Consider the following 12,765-nt stretch of genomic DNA (forward strand, 5'->3'; position numbering starts at 1 on the left):
AGATGTGCCTCAGACAGGTGCTGAAGAATGTCTGAATCTTCTGCTGCATCGTCTGTGTTGTCCGCCATGTCTCACATCTGTAGAGCAGAATTGACTTCACATTGGAGTTGAAGATACGGAGTTTGGTTTTCATACTGATTGCTCCAGATGCCCAGATGTTCTTGAGCATGATGAAAGCTGTTCTTGCCTTGCCGATTCTGGCTGTGACGTCTCGGTCCATGCCTCCCTGTCGGTCAATCATGCTTCCCAAGTAGACGAAAGACTCCACCTCCCTGATGGGCTCTCCACCGACTGTGACTGGAGTGTTGGCAGTGGTGTTGATCTTCATCAGCTCGGTCTTCTTCTTGTTGATCTTGAGCCCTGTCCTGGCTGATGTGGTCTCCAGGCGAGTGGTCTTGTCCTGCATCTGGCTGTGGTTGTGTGACAGGAGCGCCAGGTCGTCAGCGAAGTCGAGATCGTCCAGCTGTGTCCAGAGTGTCCACTGTATACCATTGTTCCTGCCTGTTGTAGTGGTCTTCATGATCCAGTCGATGACCAGGAGGAAGAGGAACGGTGACAGCAGGCACCCTTGACGAACTCCGGTCTTCACCTCGAAACTTTTGGACAGCTGGCCTGCGTGGGCAATCCTGCAGCTCATGTCCTGGTAGGTGCACTGGATGAGGGAGATGATCTTCTCTGGGACTCCGTAGTGCCTCAGCAGCTTCCACAGCGTCTCTCTGTCCACACTGTCGAAGGCCTTCTCATAATCTATGAAGTTGATGTAGAGGGGGGAGTTCCACTCCAGCGACTGCTCCACAATGATGCGCAGGTTGGCGATCTGGTCGGCACAGGATTTGTTCCACCGGAAGCCTGCCTGCTGTTCTCAGAGCTTGGGGTCGACAGCCTCTTTCATCCTTTCCAGTAGAACCCTGTTGAGAACCTTGCCTGGCGTTGACAGGAGCATGACCCCTCAGTAGTTGCTGCAGTCCCTGAGGTCTCCTTTCTTCGGCAGATTGATGATGATTCCTTCTTTCCACTGGACCGGTACCTCCTCCTTCTACCAGATCTTGCTGAAGAGGCTGTATAGCATGTTGACAGCTATTTCCGTGTCTGCTTTGATGGCTTCTGCTGGTATCTCGTCCGGCCCTGCAGCCTTCCCATTTCTCAGAGTCATGATGGCCTTCTTGATCTCTGCCTTTGAGGGTTTGTCGCAGCTGATGGGCAGTTCTGTCTCTGCAGGTGGAATGTCTGGTGGTGCATCAGGGGCGGGGCGGTTCAGCAGCTCCCTGAAGTGTTCTGCCCATCATTTCAGCTGTTCCTCGGTTGTTGTCAATGGGTTCCCGTTCTTATCCTTCACTGGCTTGTCTGTCTGCTGGAACTTGACCGTCAGCTTCTTGGTCACCAGGTACAGGTCCTTCAGGTTTCCCTGTCCGGCTGCTGCCTCTGCTTGACTGGCCAGGTCATCGATGTAGTCCCTCTTGTCCTTCTTGATGCTCCTCTTTACATCTCTGTCCACTGCTGTGTACTCTTCCTGTGCCTTTGCCTTAGTTGCTCTTGTTCTGCTCGTGTTCAGCAAAGTTTTCTTTTCTTTCCTTGTTTCCAGCTTGTGGATGGTGTTGGCAGAGATCCATTCCTTGTGCTGAGTTTTCTTCTTGCCAAGGACCTCTTCACATGTGTCGTGCCAGAGCTTCTTGCTGTGTTCCCATTGTGTCTCGATGTCCATCTCACCGTCTTCTATTAGCTCTTGTAGTGGCTGGAACCTGTCGGAAAGGCTGGTCTGGAATGCTGCTTGTGTGTCTTTGCTTCTGAGCAGTCCAACATTGTACCTTGTCCATGTGTTGTTGGCGTTGGTGAATCTCTTGAGGCGAAGTCTCACTGTCGTCATAAGAAGGTGGTGGTCTGATGACACATCGGCTCCTCTCATCACTCGTACATCCTGCCATGATCTCCTGAACTTGCGGCTAATGCAGATGTGGTTGATCTGGTTCTCCGTGACGTGGTTCGGGGATCTCCATGTGGCCTTGTGGATGCACTTGTGTGGGAAGATACTTCCTCCTATCACCAGCTGGTTCAGGGCGCACAGGTCTGCAAAGCGCTCACCATTCTCATTCATCTGTCCCAGTCCGTGTGTCCCCATGGTGTCCTCGTAGCCGGTATTGTCCCTTCCGATCTTGGCATTGAAATCTCCCATCAGTAGGGTTATGTCTTTGGCTCCTCTTTTGTCTATAACTGTCTGTAGTTGTTGGTAGAAGTCATCTTTCTTCTCTTCTTCCGCATCATTGGTGGGAGCATAGCACTGGATGATGTTCAGCCTGATGTCATTCTTCTTGGTGGTAAACTTGGCTGTGATGATGCGGGAGTTGACAGGTTCCCAGCCGATGAGTGCCCCCTGTGCCTCCGGTGCCAGCATCAGGGCCACACCCTCAGTGTGGGGGGCTCCATCCTCTGTGTGTCCTGAATACAGCAGTTGCTCTCCAGATGAAAGTCTCATCTGTCCTGACTGTAGCCACCTTGTCTCACTCAATCCTAGCACTCCGATCTTGTAGTTTTTCATCTCTCTTGCTACTTGGATGGTTCTTTCTGCTTTATACATCATCCTGATGTTCCATGTGGCTACTCACGTTGTTGTCCTGGGTGTCAGAAGGGGAGTCAGCCTTGCAGCTTCCTTTAGGCTTTCACTGCACCGCGTCATGTCTCCGGGATGGAGACCCTTCCTTGCCCAGGTGAATGTTTTGGTTCTTTGTCGTCAATGCTTCTGTAACTGGTCTTTTTTACAGGCAGGGTAGTTAACCCTGCGCAAACCCCTTTATCCTCCGGGCGAGGTGGTCCTGCCTTAGTCGCCTCTTACGACATGCATGGCAGGGCAGTGGGTCTATTCTATCAGTGCCCAACCCACAGGGCAAGAATGTGAATCCACTGCCCCATAAAAGACGGAAGGATCTTTAACCATTGACCCTCTTTGACCGGTTTTAGTATATAAACATGCACACAAATAGCAATTAATGTTTGAAAATGAAAGTTTTCAAAGAAGAATTACACGATGATGGAGAAGAAAACCGTTAGAGGTTTGGGAAGTGTTTTCTGGACATTGGGGGCTTGAAGTAGAGAGAGATTCTTTGGTTGTATCTTTTTGTTCAGAAAGAAGGAATTGGACATGGTCTGATGTCAGGTGAAGATTGGAGATGGTGTTTATGATATACGAAGTTCAGAAAGGTACATTGAAGGAGAGATAACAGGAAAGTAGAGAGTATCGTCTATACTTTTTGAGACAGGTAGCCAGTGACAAGTATGAAGAACTAGTGTAGCATGGTCATGTTTTAAAGAAGAGGGAAGCAGCATTCTTTTGAACTGTGTCAAGTCTGTCTATTTTTTATTCAAGTCTGTTGCATGAGGGTTTTTTCATGTTTATGAATTTTGCACTGTGATTAAGATTTGGCACTTTGTGTGTGTGTGTGTGTGTGTGTGTGTGTGTGTGTGAGTGTGTGTGTTTGTGTGTGTGTGTGTGTGTGTGTGTGTGTGTGTGTGTGTGTGTGTGTGCAGGACAAAGCAAAAGAGCAACCAGAGCCCAGAAAAGAAGACTGGTCAGCAAGCACCCGTCAAGGAAAACACGTGGGTGATTTTCCTTCCATTTGACTGTTGACCCCTGCCCCCTGCCCCCTCCTCCTCCACCCCTCCCATCAATCTCCTTGCACTTCCTTTGTCATCAGAAGTTAGTGATCATTAGTTGTTGATCAGAATGGTTGAGATGCTCATCTGCCAATGCAGAGGGTCTGTGAGGGTTTGGATTCGAATCCTGTTCACTCCCTATTTCCAAAGTTTGACTGGAAAATCAAACTGAACATCTAGTCTTTCAGATGACACGATAAACCATGGTCCCGTGAGCAGCAAGCACTTGGCGCACTGAAAAAGAACCCATGGCAACGAGAGTGTTGTCCTCTGGCAAAATTCTGTAGAAGAAATCCACTCTGATAGGTACAGAAATATATATATATATATATATATATATATATATATATATATATAAGCATGCACTCAAGGCCTAATTGCATTGGATTATGCTGCTGGTCAGGCATCTCCCCAGCACATGTGGTGTTGTATATGTGGATTTGTCCGAATGCAGTGATTGAGAAACTGAAACTGAAACTCAGCAAGATGAATGGCCAGTACTGTGGAGGGGGTTCCATGTCAGTTATCCATTACAGCAATATGAATGCCGTACAGCCATGAAGTGGCAGTGGGTATTTTCAAACAGCAATATGAATGCCGTACAGCCATGAAGTGGCAGTGGGTATTTTCAAACAGCAATATGAATGCCGTACAGCCATGAAGTGGCAGTGGGTATTTTCAAACAGCAATATGGATGACGTACAGCCATGAAGTGGCAGTGGGTATTTTCAAACAGCAATATGGATGACGTACAGCCATGAAGTGGCAGTGGGTATTTTCAAACAGCAATATGGATGACGTACAGCCATGAAGTGGCAGTGGGTATTTTCAAACAGCAATATGGATGACGTACAGCCATGAAGTGGCAGTGGATATTTTCAAACAGCAATATGGATGACGTACAGCCATGAAGTGGCAGTGGGTATTTTCAAACAGTAATATGGATGACGTACAACCATGAAGTGGCAGTGGGTATTTTCAAACAGCAATATGAATGCCGTACAGCCATGAAGTGGCAGTGGGTATTTTCAAACAGCAATATGGATGACGTACAGCCATGAAGTGGCAGTGGGTATTTTCAAGACTGTCAATCCAGCAACAGTGCAACTACATCACCCCGCTATCTGTTAAAAAAATATATATTAAAAAGGCAGCAACACAAGGGCATCCAGAAGTCATGACCTGGGTGTGGCCAGGCCCCCTTAGAGTGTAATGAGTTAAGGGCTGAACCACTTGACTGAAGGGGGGCTTCTTCTCTGAAGACCTTGTAGTGTCCAGCTCTCCCTAGAGTTTCTTATCACAATGCTGAAGAGGGCCCTGAAGCCAGAAGGAGATGTTGAATGGCAAGGAGGATACTTCAGGATGAAGTAAAGTCCTTGTCGCTGATGTGCGTGACAGCTGTAAAATAGTTGTTCCCAATTTTTATATTCCAGTATTTGATGTCTGGTGACAATGATGATGAGAGGGTTATCACTTGGTACACACCTGTGGAGCTTCTTGACCTGTCATTGTGTGTCATTTAACATTTTGACTGTGTTTGTGTTGTGTTGTATTGCTATTGTGTACCTAAAACCGTGTGTGTGTGTCTGTGTGTGTCTCTGTGTGTGTGTGTGTGTGTGTGTGTGTGCAGGACAAAGCAAAAGAGCAACCAGAGCCCAGAAAAGAAGACTGCTCAGCAAGCACCCGTCAAGGAAAACACGTGGGTGATTTTCTTTCCATTTGACAATTGAAGGGGAAAAAATGGTTGTGCCTGATACTTCCTTCCCAGTATTTGATGTCTGATGATGACGATGATGCTGAGAGGCTTATCACTTGGTACACATCTGTGGAGCTTCTTCACCTTTCATAGTGTGTCATTTAACAATTGGACTATGTTTGTGTTGTGTTATATTGCTATTGTGTACCTAGAACCATGTGTTTGTGAATGTGGGTGTGCATGTGCGTGTGTGTGTATGTGTGTGTTTTTTGGGGGTTTGTTTTTGTGTGTGTGTGTGTGTGTGCATGTGTGTGCGTGTGTGTGTGTGTGTGTGTATGTGTGGAATGAGCAGTGAGACGCCAGGGGAGGACCCAGACCTGGAGTGTGCGATGTGCCATGAGCACTACAGCCAGCCAAAGCGGCTGCCTTGCGGTCACCTGTCCTGCGCCAAGTGCGTCCTGGCCTGGCTGCAGAAGGGGGGCATGAACAGCGGCTGCCCCCTCTGTCGCTCTCCCATCCTGACCCCAACTGCCCACACCCCTCGGGACCTCGCCGCCTCGGTGGATGCCCTGCCCACCGACCTCGACATGACCGTCCACGTGGAGAGCCATCAGGTGCTCCAAGGTCCCCATGTCTGCGGCATGTGTCCCAAGGTCAAGGCCTTGTCCTACTGCTTGCAGTGTTGCCTCAAGTTATGTGATGACTGCACTGAGTACCACCAGCGGCTCCCCATCACAAGAGATCACCCTCTGGAAGACCTGAACCGACTCACAGGTAAGCCTGTGTCACCCACAGGCCCCCTGCCTATGTGTGCCAGTCATCAGGACTGCTCAGTGGAGTCCTTTTGCACCTCCCACCAAGCACTAATTTGCAAGACGTGCTCCTCTTCCGAGCACGCCACCTGCCAAGAGGTGATGACCATCTCCGAGGCTGCCCAGAAGATGAGAGAAGAGCTTCGACAACAGACCCGGACACTCAGAGAGAAGGCACTGGAGGCTCCAAAGCAGGTGATTTGATTTCACAGAACTGCTGTTAGAAGCATATTGGACAGTGTGACAGCTTCAAGCCTACGTGGTGTCAGTAATATGTCACATGTATGTTGTTATGTGAGGAAATTTAGTGCTTTCAGTAAACTGTGCATACGGTTTCTTTGGATGGTCAGTTTCAGTTTCAGTTTCTCAAGGGAGCGTCACTGCACTTGAACAATCCGGAGCGTCTCAACCATTCTGCCACCCTCCTCCAGATAGATTCTCCTTTGGATGGTCCCTTTAGCCTTGTCATGGATCTGTCCATGGCGGTTTATGGGGGTTTGTTTTATTCCTTTTTCATGCTTTTTTCTGTCATTCTGTTGTCTCTACTTTGACTGAGGAATTGCTCCACTACACACGTTTCCATTGCTTTCTCCATTGTATGATGATAGGTCCTTCATTTTTAGTTTGAAGTTTACAAGACTTTTTTTTTTTTTTTTTTTTTTAGTGGTTGAAAGAATCTTGTCTGATAAATATGTTTCCTTTTTCTTCTCACCATTGCTTTCACAGCATGTCAACAGTATGAAATGGTTTCTCTTGAATGTTAATTATTAGAGTATTACTTCAGTGCTGATGATGTCAAGGGCTACATATTTACCTGCCTTCTGGGAACATTTCCACTACACCTGAACCATGTAGATTTTGTAGGAGGAAATGACTGTTGATGTTCCTTTGTTTTCAGATGAAGACAGTCATGAACAATGTTTTAGTAGTTTCCTTCACTGGCTCAGCAGTTTGATATGCTTTGGATTTTAATTTTGTACACTGGAACTGTTGCACTTGATTGAATGGATGTAACTTCTTCATTGGAGTGTATATGTTTCTTTCTTGATGTTGTTCGTAGGTCTAGGGTATTGTACATTTATTTTTCAGTCATATTTCTTTTTGCAGCTGAGCTGTTGCTGATTTGTTTGTTGTTGTTGTTTTTTTCTTTAAAGATTTAACACTTTGTATTTTTCACAGGGTAATGATTATTTAACTCCGCTGGAATGACACCAGATCTTAAAAATGTTTAACTTGTACATCAGAGAAATATTTAGTTTTTCCTCATTAATATTGAGGGAAGGAGCCCCAAGGCACATTATATTTTAATGAATTTTTGGTCATTAGACCGTAGCCAACACTTGCACAGAATTTCAGGAAAATTTGTCAAAACCCTTTTTGTGTGATGCTGCTGACAGACATACAACCAAACTTGGGAGAGGTGACAAGTTGTGACCAAACATTTCACATGGATAGTGACTGCATTTAAAGCTGTCAGTCCAGTACTGGTGGTAAAAAGACACTTTTTAATTCAAGAAACCAACAAACCTGATCTTTTCTTGCGTTCCCTCATTCCCTCACACAGGTTTTGTCACCTACAGGTCTTGTCTGAGAAGACGCTAAAGGACACACGTCTGCTTCGTCTTCCTGTTTCAGATGCCAACGGAGATGCAGGACAAAGCAAAGGAGGTCTTTGACAGCTTACAGGACTGTGTGAGAAAACGGCGCCAGGAGGTGCTTGCTCAGATCCAGGCCTTGGAGCAGATGATGCGGACTCGTGTGGACGAAGACAGCGCAGCTGTCCGGTTCCACACGGCTGTCCTGACCAGACTGCTGCTGTCCACCCCTGACCACGCTTTGCTGACCACCTCCACCAAGCTGAGTGCAGCTGTCAGCGCCATGCAGCAGCATGTGGAGAGAACCCGTGGGGAAGTGGACCAGCCTGACATCGTGTTTGATTCCCAGGCCCTGGACCAGCTAAAGGCGGCTATCGCTTCCTTGGGGAAATGAACAGGCTGCGGAATTTCCCCCCTTAGTGGGTTGGGAAAGTTGATTGGGCTGGACTCTCCTTCCCCTTACTGCGGTGAAGTGGAAAAGCTTGTGTTTTTGAAAAATTCTGATTTTGGACATGTTTCCCCAAGTGGAAATGCAGGAACTCTCTCTCTCACACACACACACACACACACACACACACACACACACACACACACACACACACACACACACACACATGTGCGCGCACGCACACACACACACACACACACACACATTTTTTTCTTCTGTCATCTTTGTTTCAGCCTTTCTTTCCTCACCTCATTAACCTTTCTCCCCCTGAAAACTTCCATTTGTTAATGTTGAGATGTTCCTGCATTGCCATACTCTTGACAACCGATAGTGAGATTTGAATGGCCACTGGCTGTTAATTTTGCAGAGGTGTTTGCCTCTTTCATTTTAAAATCCTTTGTGTATTCATGGTTTTTATTCTTCGTCGTTTTTTTTTTTGTTTTTTTTTTTTTTCGTTTCAAATGTTATTTGGAGGGGATAAATGGAGTGGACTGCTTTAACTTTCCAGCACAGCTTTGTGTATGCAAAGGGATCAAGTGGTGTGTCTGACATGTCGAATGACTCGGGTGTAGTATGCAGATGGAACACATTGGCATTCTTCTGTCAGTGTGAAGGTTTTGAATTGTTTACAGTCTTAGTTTTCATTCGAGATACGTCTTTCTGTTGTCTCATTCTTATTTCCTGCTGTCAGTCTGGAACATATCCATTCCATTCGTGAATGTTGTGATGTAATATATCCTTCTTTTCAGTATGTTGTAAATGTTAGGGTGCGAAAATCTACTCTTAGTATTCTTCTTGTGACAGATATGTCAGCATTTGGAACAGGTGGGCAGGCTGACTCTTAGTATTCTTCTTGTGACAGTGTCAGCATTTGGAGGTGGGCAGGCTGACTCTTAGTATTCTTCTTGTGACAGATATGTCAGCATTGGAACAGGTAGGTTGATGGTTTGCTGTTTGGGTGGGCAGGTTAGACTCCATTAAGTTTGTGTTGGATCATGGTTTTCATCGATGTTAATTATTTGTTTGTGTATGAGTGTGTGGTCTGAATGTATTTGTGACATAGTTGGCCAAGTTGCGATCAACTCTGCAGGTCACCACCTTTTGTGGTTCTGTCATTACTTGTTAAGAAATCCTCTTGGTGTGCAGTTGAGCCCCCAAGTTTTTGGTTGGCTGGGCTTACATCTGTCAGATTCCCTGACATTACCATATCTATGTAGACCACTGTTTTGAACCTAAGGTGAAGACTCAGTGTTTCAGTGTCATTCGGCTGCCCCTGGTGATGGTGATGATGATGATGATGATGATGATGATGATGATGATCACACACACACACTCACACAGACATGTAACTTTTGAAGATGTATGACCATTTGTTTTTACCCAACCATGTATATTTTACATCTTTCAACTGTGATTTCTTCTTTTAAAAAGTTACATATGTCTTTATTTTTCTTTCATATCATGACTAATGTCTGCTTGGTGGAAAGGGAAGGGTGTTTGGGTTATTGGTGTATTCCATATTTCATCTCTGTCTTAAAATGTTATAGTTATCTTACTAAATATTTTCCCTTTATATGATGATTAAATGTGCATAGCAATCAAAGAAGGGTGTAGAGATTTTTCATTTACTGTTTCACTTTATCATCAAATATATTTTCTTACCTGAATGTTTTCTTTTTGCATGATGATTGATGTGTGCATGGTGATCAGGGAAGGGTGTGTCAGTAAGTCATTAGTTTTTCTTTTAACTTTTTATCTGTTTTAATTGCCCGAAGCAGTATTTGATTTTTTAATGTAGGCAGCCATACTCCATTTTTGGTTCGGTGTTGTGCATGCGGGTTATGTTCTTGTTTCCATAACCCACCATATGCAGACACGGATTAATCTTTAAAACGCATATTTGACTTTTTGTGTGCATAAGCACAGGTAAGGTATAACAGTTCTGCACATGTGTTGACCCAGGAGATCTGAAAAATCTCCACTCTTAACCTACCAGGTGCACCCAAACTGGGGAATGAACTCAGGAAACTCAGGTGAGAATCCAGAGCTCTAACTATTCAACCACCGCGCCTGTCAGTACATTGGCTGCTGTAAAGCTAATATAAAGCCTATATCCTTTCTTTAATTGTGTATGGAAGTTGCACAAAAATTGGGAGTGCAGTTGCATCTTCTACATTGCTGTGATTGTTTTTCGTCAGCAAGATATTTAGATTTGTAATATGAAGCATGTACATTTGAGTTGTTCCAAAAATGTTTTGTAATGTGGACCTTATTCAGGTATGATGACAGTTTTATTGCATGCCAGTCTTGTTAAATGATGAAAGAATCATTTATTTGGAAAACATTGCGTAGATGTTAGTAGAGTTTTGAGTTGACAAGGTATGTGGCAGCATTCTGGAATTTTGCTTACTTGAATATAGAAAATTGTTGCTCTTTCTCTTCTGATGCCCATGCGAGATGATGCTTTATTGCTAATATTTACTTGTAAACCAGCATTGCAGAAGAAGAAGAAGGGCAGGTAATTGCTACCCATGTATTAACTGGCTTGGTCGGATTTGATGTGTGTATCTTTACAGTCTAAGTTTTAAAATTACAGCTCTGTCTGGGATTACACCAGTGCTTAATTTGTATTTAGAAATTGTTTTTGGAAAGTTGTACTCATGATACCAAACCAGTCATGATGCTTTCTTTCCATCAATATGCTGTTGATAACTTAGTTGTTACAAAAGAAATTTTACAATTCTGAATCAAAAGTTGGTTTCACACCATCATCCTCAGCACAGGAAAGTCTTGGGTTGGTTAAGCTGTGAGCAAACTGAATTCACAGCTGCACCAGTGATGCTTGGCCACAGGCACCCGACTGTGGTATTACAACAGACTGTCATAAACTGGAGTTTCAGGCCAGTGGCAGGGTTAAGGATAGGCCATCTCCTCTTGATTTGGATGGCTTCTTTAACCTTCCTCTTCCATAAATTGGTTTTTGTGCATCGTAAAAAGTCCCATCCATGTCAATGAGGGAAAGAGGACAGGGGAGCAATGGCTAAAAATTTCTCATGCAGTGAAAACTCAATTTTATCGACAAGCGCAGTGCCCTGGGTTTATCTCGTAGGTCAACAAGTATGCAGACCTGCTTGAGCCTGAACCCCATTTGTGTGTATACACATGCAGAACATCAAATGCACATGTTACAGATCCTATAATCTTATGTTGGCATTCAGTGGATTCTGGAAATACAAATATTACATTCAGCGTGCACCCCTCTGAAAATGCAGTATGGCTGCCCAAATGTTGGGGTAAAAACAGCAACACACATAAACACACTGGGAGGTACATGAGTGAACAAGGAAGTTGCAGGAAGAGGATGAGAAGCAACTTGTTTCTTTAAGTGGGAGGGAGGTCAGCATGACACAAAGCACGGCAAGCACTTTAGACTTGCTGCTTCAACTTGACGTTGGACTGACAACACTGCAGAATGGATAGGAAAACCCATTTGCAGAGAGCCAGGCTTTGACACACCACCGACAGACATGGAGGAATCTGGTGAACAGTTCCATACGGCGCCCCCAGTGACACTTCACAGACTTCAGGGAGGAGAGAAATAATCCACTTCAGCTTGCTCCTGGTTCCCCTGATGCAGGCACTGAGACAGGAACAGGCATCTTGTGATTTGCTGGTGGAGATGCTCGCAGTGTTGTGATGGAAACCCACTGAAGACAGTCTGTGGCAGGGCTTCACTTTTTTTGTACAGATACTAAAAAAAAAAAAAAAAATGCCAGCAACTCATGCTCACAAACACAGGCACCTACAAATGCACGCAAACACATAGATAAAAGACAAACACATGCACAATTTCGGTTTCTCAAGGAGGCATCACTGCATTCGGACGAATCCACATGTCTACATCACGTCTGCTAAGCGAATGCTTGACAGCAGCATAACCCAACACACTTGTCAGGCCTTGAGTGCATGCATATATATTTGTGTACCTATCTATCAGAGTGGATTTCTTTTGACAGAATTTTGTTTTGCTAGAGGACAACACTTTGTTGCCATGGGTTCTTTTCCAGTGCATCATTTTGCAGAATTTTGTTTTGCCAAAGGACAGCACTTTGTTGCCATGGGTTCTTTTCAGTTCAGTGCTCCAAGTGCATGCTTCATACATGACCTCGGTTTATCATTCCATCCGAATGACCAGACGCTCAGTTTGATTTTCCAGTCAAACTTGGGAGAAAGGGTGAGAGCGGGGTCTGAACTCAGACCTTCATGGACACTGTATTGGCAGATAAGCGTCTTAACCATTTTGCCACCTTGCTCCTTTGATTTAAGTACAACCTGACATCAAACAGGCCTGACAGACACAGACACCAAGTCTTGAGTAACACTGAAAGGAGCATTGGTCAGTGGGATGGGCACACTGATCTAAAAATAGAAGGATCCTATTTTTAGATTAGTGGATGGGCAACATAATAAAATTATGTTGTCCCAGCCTCTTCATCTGAATCCATGATAGCTCAACTGACACACGATCGTGAAAAGTCTGGGTTCTCAGTGGAAAATGACACAATGATA

At 44.9% G+C, this 12,765-nt stretch overlaps 1 protein-coding gene across 5 annotated transcripts in view; it reads left to right on the plus strand.

Moving 5' to 3' along the window:
* Nucleotides 1-11,449, plus strand: part of LOC143279875 (uncharacterized) — a 37,165-nt gene extending 25,716 nt beyond the window's left edge. For all 5 annotated transcript variants that reach the window (XM_076584160.1, XM_076584159.1, XM_076584164.1 and 2 more), the window contains 5 exons: nucleotides 3,520-3,588; nucleotides 5,276-5,344; nucleotides 5,694-6,348; nucleotides 7,789-9,021; nucleotides 9,074-11,449. In XM_076584160.1, the coding sequence (XP_076440275.1) occupies nucleotides 3,520-3,588; nucleotides 5,276-5,344; nucleotides 5,694-6,348; nucleotides 7,789-8,142 (1,147 nt within the window). In that variant the 3' untranslated portion in view covers nucleotides 8,143-9,021; nucleotides 9,074-11,449. The remainder of the gene's footprint in view (nucleotides 1-3,519; nucleotides 3,589-5,275; nucleotides 5,345-5,693; nucleotides 6,349-7,788; nucleotides 9,022-9,073) is intronic.
* Nucleotides 11,450-12,765: the final 1,316 nt, after the last annotated feature.

The sequence above is a fragment of the Babylonia areolata genome, chromosome 3, assembly GCF_041734735.1.
Source record: "Babylonia areolata isolate BAREFJ2019XMU chromosome 3, ASM4173473v1, whole genome shotgun sequence".
NCBI classification, from domain to species: Eukaryota; Metazoa; Mollusca; class Gastropoda; order Neogastropoda; family Buccinidae; genus Babylonia; species Babylonia areolata.